Below are 14,513 nucleotides of genomic sequence, written 5' to 3'. Positions count from 1 at the left end.
ACCAGGCTTTTGCTACTTACAAAAGTCCACTAAAACTTAATAGCCACCTGCATCCAGAGACAGAAATATGAGCACTGAGCCATAAAGACTTCTGATGGAAACCTAAGCAGCCGGCACACTCAGGAAACAAATAAAACATCTTTATGAGCGGGATTTTATGATCTTAATAGGCACAGTCCCGGTCCAGTGGCCTCTAAGTGCTCTGCTGGACAGGTCTGTGTTTCAGAGCCGACTTCAGACACCAGCTACTGTCTGCGGAGCCACACACAAAACTCTGCACAACTTACTGTTTGCATTACGCTGGCTGCTGGATAATTACAAGAACACTGTCTCTGTCCGTGAAATTATAGTAAATTCCCATTAGCTGTGTCCAATGCGCATTCTGCACTTTAATACACAAAATATAAAGTAATTGGTACACAGCAAATACTGTATTAAAAACTCACATGGCCTGAATAATAGCAGATAAAATAAAGTAAACAAGTTCTATAAGTTTTTTAGATTTTTTTCAACACTTTATTTTGGAAGTGAGGTGATTACACTGCAAAAACTCAATATTCCGAAATACATTTTCTTAAAATCAAGTAGAACATTTTTCTTAATGAAGTGAAATTATTTACCTTCCATCACGAATGAACATGTTTTACACATTTTCTAGATTGAAAAGTAATTTTTTTTTAACCTTTCTTGACTTAATTCTGTCCTTTTCCAAAATAGTGACTCTTATTTCTGGAAAATTCCAAATGATCTCACCACTACGAGAAGATTTTCCTCTTGTTTTTTTGGGATTTTGTAGATTCATGAGAACAACATGAGAACAACATGAGATTAAATGACTGGTTAAGGTTTTTGTTTGTTTTTTGCAGTGCTCTGTGCCTTAAGTTCTTATCGGAAAGTGATAAATTCAGTACCAGAGTAAAGAAAGTTACTGTAATTTATTTGGCGCATTAAATCATAAATATACACATTAAGTACTAACTAATGACCTTTTTTTGATTCTTTTAAAATGGTTATTATACGTTTAACTTTTTCCTTTCTCAGGAAATATAGTTCACATACATACAATGTTTTGCAATTATTCAATATTTTTCTGGTGTCATTTTTCCTGACATTATTATTTTTAAACATATTCTTCTCTTAAAGAAAAAGAACTTAAAACTCTAGAAACTTTGGGGCACAGTGTGAAACCCGTCTCCTTTCCTGGTTTTTATTTGTTCCCTCAGAGTTCATCAGTCTCTTTGAAGCAGGACGGGACAGGTTATCTGTAACCTTGTCTCTTTTGTTAAACAGACAATACAGGCTTGTTGGACCATTAGTTTCTCTTTGTAGGGGTTGGTCTAGGTGTGATATCCACCCTGCCACTGCTGATACCGCAAATACATCCCCAGAATTCACTAAAGGGACAAAGAAAGCTTTCTGTGGCCAAAAATACCCCAAGGTCATTTATAACATTCCTTTCTAGTCCAAGTGCAATCTACACTAAAATGCTAATTATCTCAATTATACTTAAGTTTCAACCTGAAGCTTTAATGCCACAAATAAGAAGGAATATAAGCCGACAAGAGCTCTGAGAAGCACTAGTCTCTCGTCTGATTCATGAGAGCGTAGTACTCCGCTCAAGCGGAGACATCTGATTGGTGGGGAAGAGGGGCGCCGCGATTGGCTGCGGTGGTGACATATTCTGTGTCGACTCAGCGCTGGGACCTGTTACGCCAGATGCCCTCCTCTCGTCCCCTGCAATGTTTGCAGCCCCACGCACGCGATCCCTCGCTCCGCTTGGCTGCACCCTCTCATCGCATTACTTCTGCTATTCTAACTCCTCCATCAATTATGCACTAGAATAACTCCGGGCCCTGATGGAGCCAAGACATAAAAGGAGATCATCAGCACGAGCGCTCGCAGCGTCTGCCTGCGTGTTCCCACCGTGCTGCTGCTGCGACCAGTGATATGAGCGCCAAGGTACCAGCCTGTATAGGGCAGCAGTGATGGCACACACCAAAAACAAACATCAACAGCTACAAATCATCATGTTAGTAGGTCAATCAGGCTGACAGACAGACCTCACTGCAACAAAGTCATAAGATCTGATTTCAGGACGATTAAATCTCTTTACTTTTCTAAAATAAATAATCTTGTCAAGAAACATTTGCATTAGATTATTAAACTTGATTCAAGGCACCTGTTTTTGATTTGCAGCTGGAGCTCATAAAAAAACAAGTCTGAAAAATGGATTGCCTAGTCGTCGCCCTCATATCTCCAACATCTGTTAAGAGAGAACTACATGGCTTTACTAGTTTCAAGAATCAGACCTTGAAACTAGACTAAATGAAAAACACAGTGCAGTTACATAAATAACTTCTGAATGGAGCTGAAATACAAAACAATTTTGTGTAAAAAAAAAAAAGATTTTCTTGAATTTCTGAAGTTTTATTGCTTTTATCAAATCTTTTTGACTTCTTTTAAGGTCAGATGGTTTTAAGATATTATAGACAGTGTAGTGGCCTGATTTTCATGATAGTTTCAGAGAATCTTTTGAAGTCATTTTATCTTCATAACTTGCAGACATTTTGTTTGACATTTCTGTAGATAACAGAATATTTCGCTTTTTTCTAGAAGAGTATTTTTTGCAGTGCTGCTCCTTGCTTGTCCCTTGTTGCAGTCTTTGATCTACCAGCCAAGTAAAAGACTAGTTGATGAAATCTGAAGTTTCCTATAATAATAATAAGCTAGATTTAATTAGCCACAAATGTAGGATGATCATCATAATCTTCAGCAATAAAAAAATATAATAATTGTCTGCAATACTGAATGGTAAAAACTTGATTTTCTACAAACAAGTGAAAAATCTGCCGGCGAAAAAAAACAATATTTCAACTTATTTTCATCAGAAAACAATAAAAATGTGCCTGTTGTCTATCTTAAAACAATAAGGAACAAAGCAGGTCACTGCACTGAACTCAAGAAAGACATGATAGAAGAAAATACTTGAAATATTCTGATCTGAACTGATAACAGAATTTTACTTCCAGTTGTTTCAGAAAAAACACACTTTAAGGAGTCAATTACACACAAATGACTTCATACAAAGGAGTGGTCTTTTTAAGTAGTTGACTATCAGATCAGAAAAGATCAGAAACTGCTCAAGTGATTTCCCAGGATTCGTAACCTACTTTTATTCCTTGAAACAAAATGGAGTCGAATTTGGAAAATGGCTGCTTGTGCTCCCCGCTCCGCCACACACCACAGAGAAAGGGCGAAGAGGAGAAGTCAGCCATGTCTATGGAAAGTGTACAGATTTTGGCAGTCTGAGATTTCAATTAATGACCCTCGTGCTCGTGTTGCGCTATGATAAAATACCAAAAACAATTTAATCGCAGTCATTCATCACCAAAGAAACACAGGCCAGGAAAGGATTTGTGAAAAAAAAAAAAAAAAAAAAAAAGAAAGAAAAGCCGACATAATGTCGACCCCTCTATTAAAGTCATGGCGGTCCTGACCTGGATTTCTCCTGGTTGCGTGTGAAGGTTTGTCCGGGCTCTATCGTGAGATCACAAACAGCTTTTTAAATATTTCATGGGTCCCAAAGCTGCAAGTGTGCTGAAATCCAACAGGAGGAAACACTTTGAGTCTCAATGGACCAGATAGCCACACGAAAGGTCCCGCAAAGTCAGACCAAGTTCATGAAACAACAACTGTTTTTCACACGCAGATAAATCACATTTTGTCCTTTTAATATTTTTCACTACGGGAGTCTGAAAATGGCAAATAAGCGAAAAACTTCTTCTGTGTTGTGGTCAGCTCCAAACCACCATCAGATAAACCCTCATACCAAAATGATTGCTAGAGATATTTGAACTTGAGAAACAAAAGCAATTAGGCGGAACTGGTGTCTCCCACAATAGCATATTTCGCTTCATCAAGAGATGTTTTGGTTTGTCTTTGCGGCTAAAAGAAAAACTGGCTGTCAGACGTGCTGTTCAGTCACTGCAGAGAGTCTCAACACTCCGTGAATCACACAATGATTCACAAAAGTCTTGACTGGAAAAGTAACACACTCACGTATCAGCTTTGTCTAATTTCTTCCAAAATACACAAAAGCTTGAAAGTCAGCAGCCATTTAAAATCAAGAAATATCACCCTGATGAGGAGGTACACATAGTTTTTGTTTCAGGCCTCCCTCCAAAGCCGCACTGACCCAAATATATTTCCAGAAACATTTACTGGGAGGTTTGGCCCAGCTGTCAAAATGATCACATTTGCTTTTTATCAAGCATATATAGTTCAAGCCAATTTACATTACAGCTGTAATCGCGTATATGATATGAATCCCGTTTCGTGCCAATTTTCTTATTTCATTACTTCCATTTGTCTTAAACCAGAGGAGACAGCGAAGCCGTCCGTGTCAGGATATCCACTTCAGGTATTAAACTACTGACATCGCAGCTAACAAGTCAAAACCAAAAGGCTCTGAGCTGACAGTTTTTAGTCCAAAATAAAGCTTGGTAATCTCTAAAACAGAGTTATTCACCTCTAAATAATCCAAACATATGAGATAAATCACTGCTGATACTTCTGATTCTGCTCTCTCCCTGTTTTCAATCCTATTAAAACAACTCATCCCACACATTTACTCCACCTTCACTGGTGGAGTCACACTGCAAAAAAACCTCCCTGTTATCAAGTCATTTTATTCTATTATTGACTCCTTAAATGTTATTTCAACCTGTTTCTGAAACAAACCAGTTTTCTAGAAGTGAATCTTCAAACAAAACTCAATAAATGAGGCCAGCTGTCGCACAGGAATCAAGAAAAAAATCAGTAATACACAAAACTTTCTTACTAGATAGAGATTTTTACAGTGTAGTCTTGCACAGAAAAACACTTTTTTTTTTATAGAAAGGCACATAAGAACGAACATCCTTTGCAGCTGACACATTTTCTTTTTCTTTGACTCTGTTTCAGGTCTTGACAAACAATCTAAACTCATGTTTCATTCGTTTCTGGTGTTGAGCAGAATATAAAGGGAGGCGAGGATGACCAAGCATCCACCCTGCCATCTTTGATACTGTGTGATGCCCTGCAAACAGCAGCAGCAGCAGCAGCAGCAGCACTGCTCAGTCTGTTAGCAGCTTAGTGGCTCTTTTTGGACCTTTTTGGAAGCAGTTTTTAGAAGCTTTACTGCAGTCATTAGGAGCTAAGGCTGATTAATGTGAATGGTCAGGCAGGGCTTGGCTTTCTGAGGGAAGAACAGAGAGGGGTGAAGGGTCCCACAGGAAGTGTTTTGTGTCTTCGCACAAAGGGAGGGCTGACCTCTTAAGCCCCTTAGAGCCTCTTTGCTAATACCCTCACCGGTGCCTACAAAGACACAGGGGATGCCATTTCACCACTCACATTTAAACAGCATACACAAAAAAAAAGCCCCACTAAGATTAAAACGGCAGAAAAGTGAACCTCTGTGCAGCGGAGTGAGACCGCGAGATTAGGCCCGAAGAGTCCCCCCCCCCCCCCCTCCCCGCTAATCCATTGACTGTCGCGCATATCAAACAGAAGAAGCCAAACTCACACGCTATCTGATCTGGACACAGAAGGAATGTTATCAGGTCATTTTTGTCAACTGATGAGTCATAAAAGTCTTATCTTCTTAAACAAGTGAAAAAACCTGCTGGTGAAGAAAAACTATTTCATCCTGTTTCTACTTCCTGTTTTTTCTAGATTCATGTATCAGTTTCCCTCATTCTATTATACCTTCTATCAAAATAATGACTCAGTGGTGGAAATAGTGTTGAAATAATCACACTGCTGATGTTCTCTTCTTTCTTCTTTCAACTTACTGAGACTAGAACATTCTTGAAACAGCTCGATTTGAATCAGAAACTGGCTGAAATTATTTAAATTACAAATTAAATTAATTTTTTCACTTATTTTCAACTAAATTTCCTTGTTCAGGAGTCATTTTTATGGACTCTAGTGCTGCCATGTGCCTTATTCTTTCTTTTTTCAACATACTGACACTCAATTCCGCAAAATTCTTGCAACGAATTGACTTCTTTTAGGATCTGGTTGAAGTAATTGTGCCACACTGGTAGATATATTTCTCCTATTTTAGGAAAACAAGAGTTTGGAGCTCAGTAATAGACATAAAATGAGGGGAAATGTTTTATAGTGATGAAAAACAAAACAAAAAGAAAGAAAATGCACCAACTCTTTGTACCCACGTTGAATGTGCTGTGGCAGAACTTGAGAGAAATATTGCTATAAACCAATAATCCTGCCACACTTATTAGTAACCTCTTGTCCTCTTGTCCTAGCTCCTGTCAATCAAGCGCCGGCAGCCTGAGGGCCTCGCCTTATTAGTCAGAGCGTAAAGAGAGTGCTGGGGCAGCTCCTCTCTGCAGGCAGGGTCGTAGAGAGCATGAGGAATGACGGGCGACTCCACAGGGCGACTGTTCCCCCTTCTGCAGAAGGGCTCAGTATATGAAACTCACAGCTTAATTGACTTGAAGGTTCAGTCTTTTAAAGTACATTCTGTAAGGTACAACTGATTAAAGTACCAGTGAGTGGTAGGAAATTGACACGATACAAGAAATTGAATATGGCAGATTTCCTATCAGAGATGCGATGCTCTTTCATTTCATGCACTGAAAGCCTGAAGTGCTGCGAGGAGGCTTAATGCTCCTGCACTTTGTAATAAAATAGAAGGTAAACCACAGATAAGAAACCTCTCATCTACAGTTTATTGATACTTTCTGCACCCTCCTGGGCAGGAAATCACATTCAGTCAGCTTCCCTTTGATGCCTTTTGAGATTGACACTTCCTCAGGGTGGAAACACTGGTTCTGACCCCACCCTGGGACTCGGCGACCTGGACACTCTTCCCCCCCCGTCGTAGCCTCTGGCCTCTTCCACGGAAGTTTCTCTCACCCCCAGTGACTGTGTGTAGTCCCTCCCGTTATAATTCCCCTGCCCCACCTCAGATAACATATGCACACTCTCAACCACCACCCCTCTACTCCTTCTCTCTGTCTGTCTCTCTGCATAGCTAAAAGCCGGCTATGGGCCGCTGAGTACGAGCGGAACAATAGCGGCCTTTCAGGCGGTCTGGCCGGCGCTGGGAGAGGGCTGCGGTCCTGAGACCCAGTCAATATTTGGACGTGGTTGCCTTTTTGTGTCCGTTTTTAATCCAAGCGGAACCGAGCGGCAGGGAGCCGGGAAAATGCTGAGAGGGGAAAGCGAGGGTAAACACTAAGAACAATGCAAACGGGGCAACTCACAATGCCATTGGGAAACTATCACAACATCAGCTCGCCACCAAGTGAAAAATGGAGCATTGTTTCTTTAAGTGGAGATTAAAAAGAGGGCAGTGTAAGAAAAGCAAATAGCGGAGGTCATACTGCTATCAGAAGAAATATGCACAAGTGTCAAGTAGAGTAGTTTCCTATCATCTGAGGCTTTCACTCCACACAAAATGATCAAGTATGCACAGAAAACGGAGAGGGAGAAGACGACATGGATCATCAGAGAGGCCTCTTAAATCAATAACAACATTTGTATCAAACATGGAAACAGGCCACTGAAAAGATTCTTTGATTGTGTTATGGAGAAATATGTTGCATCTGCTGTGGAAAGCTTTGGATGGGCATTATCAGGGATTAAGGGAAACCCCTGGGGTGACAGTGCTCTCGCAGAATGTTGGAATCCCTCTCTCCCCAGCTGTCAGGTCGTTAGTCCCACCCAATAAGGTTCTTTGATGACGAGGGGTATCAGTTTCCATGGCGTCTGAGACACAAACAGCTTGGGAGATTAGGGACGGAACTCAGCCCTGATTCTCCGTTGATCCCACCTATCAGCAACAAATAAACACCTTGGGCCACGGCAACGCCTGCATGCGGACCATATGGACCCGGGTGTGTTTTAATGAAGCAGCTAAATAGCTGGTGAGCAGGGAATTCACTAATAGCTCCTTGTCAGAGAAGCAGTAAATACCCCACTCACACATTTTATTCCATCATTTGGTTACTGAAACAGACGGCAACGCTGGCAATGAACATCTGTGGCTCATTTTTCTTACATGAGCTTTTCCACTACGAAACGCTGCACTTTTTATTTTCAGGGTTTTGATCCCTTGCTGTGATTGGGATATATCTGTCTTGGTGTCACTTTCTAATGACGTATACTTAATATAGATTTAAAGATTACAACTAATGACTTTACTAATGGTTAATACGTGCGCTAATAGTGCTTTATAGATCACACAGTAAAAACAGTTCTTGGATTATTTTAATCTTCCTATCTAATCTGTTAAAGCACACTTAATAAAGAGTTTATAAATTATAGCAGATGGCTTTAATGATGTTAATAAATCATTTATTAATACTTTATAGATCATGAATAGGCTATTAATGACTGTGTGTGTTTTAATCTTACTCACAATAACTCATCTGTACCAAAATCCAGTTATTGACAACTTTTCAATATATACAACTGCATTTATACTTTATAAAGGTTTATATGTCATAATTAATTATAAATAATGATTAATAAGTTAATTATTAATGCTTTGTAAATTACTTCTAGATAATTAGCAAGTAGCTAATGTTACCATAAGCATTAATCATATGTTATTTATTGACTTTCAATTAGAACTTGTCAACTTAATACTTATACTATTAGTATACAAGTACGTTTGTACTTTGCTACAAACTGAATTATCTGTTACATTGCTACATTTTTTAGTTTTTGGTCATGTGTGTCTCACTTTCTAATAAGCCATCAGATGTGTAATTGTAAATGTTAATGAGTCATTAATAAAGGCTTCTTTCACTACCATAAACCATCAAGTAATTGAGTGGGTTTTGGTTCAGATATTCTGCAGCCATTGGATGAGTCTACCTTTACACAACCTGGTAACCCAAAAGTTGTTGTATAGCTTATTACTGATCTATAAACATGAACAAATCCTTTATTAATATTAATTAAACCATTAGTTACAATTTATAAAAAACAATAAATATGCCTTATGCCTTGTGGAACCAAGTACTTGCGTCTGTATTCTGCTAACAGTGGCTTGTAAATGTGGGGAATTATACCACGGCAACTACGCATTAGTCTTCATTGTTCCTATACCACAGAAACATGTGAAAACAGTGCTTTGCCACATTCTCTTTACAAATTTTTGTACAATTCCTACATTTTTTTATGATTATACCCAAGTAAGGACCATTCCCAGCCTTTTCAAACCTTAACAGCAATATTATGTGTCCCTGACTAATGGACTGACTCTGACCGAACAATGTGCAAGATTTTACTGCAGCCTCTTCACTGAGGAAATTATGCTTGACTGAGAAATAACAAAATAGCACAATTATTTGCAGCCTTTTGGGTACTTTTGAGGGTATCTGGCATCAAAAACAACCACGAGTCATCACATCAACTGTGCCTCAGCAGTTTCTTTCTGACAAGGCTCCCCGATACTGGAGTTTCATTTAATTTCATTAAGTAGCTTATACGAGCACAGCTACTCGCTTTCACTATAGAAGCTTTTCAAACTCCAGGCGAGGCTGAACCATCCTCAGGGCTGTCCTGAGGATGAAATCCCTCCTCCAACGCTCTTGAGTCCTGCTCGTCTGAGCCTTATCAGCAGCGAGCATCAGAGCAGAAAGATGTTTCCCTCAGATGAAAGCATAGCAAATATGGACGTACGTTTATCTAAATTACAAAAAGGCTCTTCGCAGCCCCTTTGAAACAACAGAAACATATGAAAATGTCATCGCATTTCCATTTTTCACAACTCACTTCCCCTTTCAATTCCAGAGCTCCTGTAGGGGATTTCATGAATGGCTGAGTATGGACTGCTGCTCCGGATGCCATTTTTTCCCACTTTGGTCAAATATGCAGCAGAGAGAGCAGAAGAGGGGGGTAAGAAAGCTCATCTGGAAGTTGGGACTGTACCGCAGCAGGTTCCCAGGGCTCCAATACTGAGTATGGTTACATTAAACAGCAGGGATCCGGGGCCCGCAAGCTTGTATGGAATACTGTTAGGTTCTGCTGCGGGTCAGGGGGCCCCCAGCTTTAAGCACAGCCCCCCTTACATTATACTGCCAGGGTCAGGTTTAGATTAAAGTCATGAATGAGAAAAGGAGACAGTCATTTAGAGTTACTCATTTATTTAGCCTCCATTCTGCCGAGACAAAGCCCAGGCGGGGTGCCGAGCCGTGGGCCGTCACCGGGCCCCATGGCCAGCGGTACTGCCCCGGTTTTGACCCTGACAACAGTCCCCTCTGTGCTGCTTAACCCGCAGCTCGCCTGGTTACTACAAAGTGTGTGACCTCAGCATGTGTGGATCTCTCACAAGACCCAGCACCACGCTGTGCCTTGGCCGCTGCTGAAATACCCCTGTGTACCCCGTCATTGTCTGCCCCAGCGTGGGCCGGGAGGGAGGCAGAAGGGGTGGAGGGGACACTTGGACCGGGGGAAGCATGGCAACCAAAAAACCAGACTTGGGAACTGGGCACTGATTGAAGGCCAAGAAAGAAAAACACAAAAACCTGCAGCCCGTGAGTGGGACAGAAAGCTGTTATCAGACTCAGATATCTGCATGTTAGCGGCCGCCTTTGATGTCACCACGGCATTTGCATTTGTATCATTAACATCCTGTCAGTTCGACTCTGATGTAGCAATCTCTGCACATGCTTTGCCTCAGGGTCACACTAGTCACAAAAGACGCACAGCAGCAGCCTTGTTGTGTGGGCTGAAACTGTGGCCCGCTAATACCTGACAAAATTAAAGTGGATTCCTGTTTAACTGAAACAAAGTGACACACACTCATTATATCACTATGCGCTCAAGAGCCAAGAGTGAAGCACTGAGTCACCAGGGGAGGTGCCCCAACATATACACAGGAGGGAGTGAAGATGCTGAAATGTCAGTTTAGTATCTCAGGTAGAAGAATCTGGGCTCCTACTGCAATATTTTTAAGGGGCAAACATCTGATAATTAGAACCAGGAAGCAACCTAAAGTTTTTAACTGCAGGGTTTTAGTCACCCAACACAACAAAATACACTTTATCAGCACTAAATGAGCAAAACAGTGAGTCGTTGGAACACTAAAATAAATAATAAACCACACAAACTCTCTCTAGGGAAACAAACTTCCAATGTCTCATTGGATGAGTCGCCATTTGGCACAAAAACGATTGTGTCAATTCTCCACGATGGCAACAGAGTGGAGGCGACTCAGCATTATTTCAACGCAGCAGACTCAGCTCAGCCGAATGTATTTCTCGCAGCGCGTGTAACACAGCTCGTGTATTTCATTTGCGACCTGAATGTGGAACAAACACTAATGCGTAATGGCGCGTAATGGTGCGTAATAGCGGACAGCCTGTGTGAAAATGCCTTGTTGTTCCAGTGTCAAGTATGATTTATGCTGCTCAGTTCGTACAGTTGATTGCAAAGATGATTCAGATATGGCGGATTATTAAACTGTAATCATCACAACAATCCATCAGTGAGGTCAACAAATAAAAGGTTGTAGTGAAGAGTGAGCCTGACAACACTCAATTTATCAGGCTTGTGTTAGACAGAGAAGCGTTCATAATGGTGTTTTTGACTTTTAGCACTTGTAATGCTTCAAATGGAGCTAAGAGTGTACAGATTGGATAACAAAGGGAACAGAAACTGCTGCACACCTGGTTAGAGCAGGGAACAGAAACTGCTGCACACCGGTTAGAGCGCAGCTTCAACCGGGCAACGTCAAGGGTGAAGTCCGCCGCCTCATGCGGGCGGAGACAGCCCCGTATGCCGGTGTGTCCCTGCAGGAGAGCGGGCGGGCGGGATACTTACTTGGGGTTGGTCCGGTTCCAGTAGACGGCGTAGCGGTCGGACACCACCTTGGAAGCCGGGTCCTGGCCGTACACACACATCCCAATGATGAGGATGAGGAAGATGATCATTTCCACCTGCGGCATATTTGCTCTGGAACTCCGATGAGGCCAAATTGATTACAGTCCCTCCTGGTTCGAGTTTAAAGATTCAGATGGATGTGTTGGTGAAATCTTGTGATGAGAAGGGATGAGGAACTCTGAGAGTCCACTCTTTTTTTTTTTTTATCTCCTCACAGATGCAGCTCTCTCTTCGGTGTTTCTAACAAAATTAAAGCTGGACTTTCTTTCTTTCTTTAAACGAGAGGTTTCTGTTCAGTCCGCGTTTTAAGTCAGATCGTTTAATCTGCGCCGAAAGCTCACTCCTCACTCGCTTGAATGAGAACCAGATCTACTTCAAGTAGTAACGGACAGTGAAAATCCACAATATGTACGCCTGAGCCACGACTCAACTCCGCGCAGCGCAGCGAACAGTTTCTCCAACTCGCACTGAATTTCCCAGAGAGATGGCAACGTTGCGTACGCAGAGGAAAAAAATAAAAATCAGAGACTAAATGTTCCTCAAAGCAGAGATCAAGAGAGTAGAGATACAGTCTTTGTAGAGTCGCTTTATCTCCGCTGTCCTCTCAGCTCGGGGTCTCTCCTCCTGTTCGGTTTGAATCACCAAGAAGCCAAAAAGAAGAAGAGGAAGAAGACTCAAACCAGCAGCTTCAGCTCCGACTGAACACGCAGATTTCCAAGCAGCTCCAGAAATGCACGCAGAAAATCGAAGCACTCAGCCTCGCGCAAACGCACAATCTCCGGGTTAAATGTCCCCTGACGAGCGGCTCCGCCACACAACCGAGAGAGCGCGAGAAGCTGTGTTATCAATCTGGATGAACCAATACAAGTCAGCGCTCTGGCTCCTGCGGCCATGCTCTCCCGGACCAACCCCCCTCCTCCAACCCCTCCACTCCCCCCCCCCCCCCCCCCCCCTCCCCAATCCTATTCTCTCTCTCTCCCTCTCTCTCCCTTCCTCCCTCCTACTGTGCCAGCCGGAGCACACTGCAAAAAATGTCCGTCTTGACAGTCCAGGCGTCCAGCCACAGAGACTGTTGAATCTCCTGGAGCTCGTTTTCTGAAGTAAAATGCAAAAAAACAATAATCACTTCCGCTTTGTTTCCACTTTGAGACGCACCTTGTTTTCACAGGTTGCAGAAAGTCTTCTCAGATCAGATCAGTCCGCTTTGAAAAAGACAATAAAATCTCACCGATGTGTGCAGAAAACAATACATTTGTTCACCACACAGGCAGGCAGTCATCAGGTTTCTCATACGGGATTGTGAGTGCAGCCGCCTGCAGCATTGTTTGTTATTGCGGATATTTCTTGCAGCGTACAGTTTCGCGGGCGCGCACAGTCTCATTGGCTTGGATTTTGAATGACGGCCGTTTCGCTTACAAAAACAACATCCCTCCTCTTAGGGGGTATCTGTGCTTCCCAGGCCAGCAGACATATCCGAGATCATATCTTAAACATACTGCACAACAAGCTCCTTTCACTGGCTGAACTTTATTTTCACTTCACTTTGTACTACAAGTAGTTATGATTTCACTCTCAGTTTCACTTTTTTATTTGTCCTCATAAAATGCATATAAAGTCGTTATTATTTAAATGTGCCATAACCGAATTTAAGCCGTTTTTAATGCAAATTAACTCATTTTTGAAATTATTCTCATTAATGATCTTGTCAGCAAATGCAGTGTCCTCTCAGTTTTCTGTCCTGCTTCAAAACAGTCTGCAACTGGTTTCAAAACAGTCCTGTAACTGGTAACATTGTTTTGTATCTCAAGTGTATCTGCTGGCAGAGTTTCTACTTGTTATGGGGAAAACATTTCCGTTCTGCACTAAATGGCCCAACAGCCACACATTTTATCGTCAGTACAAAAGCAAAACCGGTTTCTTTTTTTTACTGGCTACACATTTGTCTCACGGACATTATAAAACTTTGCCTGTTACAGGTTTCATAGCTGTACATCCCCAGTGTGCTGCACTGTGGTTTGGGTTCACGGCCCAGTGCGCCACGTAGTGGTGGCCATGGGAAAACCATCATGAGTCGTCTGCCTCTTTCAGGAATTCAATACTCTGCTCACTGAAGAAGATCATTTTTAACCATTTCTCTGCTGGATAGAATAATGTTATGAAATATAAAGTACTTAGGCTGCATAAACATCGCCAGGTGTTGTTTAGAGATTGTCCATTAGTGAGTCAGTGCAGAGACAGACAGAGTTCAGCCTGCTAGTTGAGCTAATCCTCATCATAACAACAGTACCACTGAGGCAGCTCATCTGAGGGCTGCTGGGCTCAACAGGAGGATTGTTAAACATTACTGAGACACTGAACAGTTAAACTGTGGCTTCTGTTCACAAACAGCCTGATTTATTCCACCTGAACAGGCCTGTTGCCCTTCATCTCACTGGGTTCAGAGTTCTTCTCCATCTGTTTAGCCACAGTGTGCCACACACAGTGTGTGCACTCATTTCAAAACTATTGGGTTTACTCAGAGGACAAAATGAAATAGCTTCTATAGAAGCAACAGTTAAATGCTGAGTAGAAATACTTCTTCACATGATGAGATTTTTTATTCAGGGGCGAGC

The 14,513-nt window shown here is 41.9% G+C and overlaps 1 protein-coding gene across 1 annotated transcript in view; it reads right to left on the bottom strand.

Moving 5' to 3' along the window:
• Window positions 1-12,807, bottom strand: part of LOC122968400 (ephrin-A5b-like) — a 76,676-nt gene extending 63,869 nt beyond the window's left edge. The window contains exon 1 of the mRNA XM_044333594.1: window positions 11,842-12,807. Within this exon, the coding sequence (XP_044189529.1) occupies window positions 11,842-11,966 (125 nt within the window). The 5' untranslated portion in view covers window positions 11,967-12,807. The remainder of the gene's footprint in view (window positions 1-11,841) is intronic.
• Window positions 12,808-14,513: the final 1,706 nt, after the last annotated feature.

Source organism: Thunnus albacares, chromosome 18, assembly GCF_914725855.1.
Source record: "Thunnus albacares chromosome 18, fThuAlb1.1, whole genome shotgun sequence".
NCBI lineage: Eukaryota > Metazoa > Chordata > Actinopteri > Scombriformes > Scombridae > Thunnus > Thunnus albacares.
This window is presented reverse-complemented; position numbering and strand designations above follow the sequence as displayed.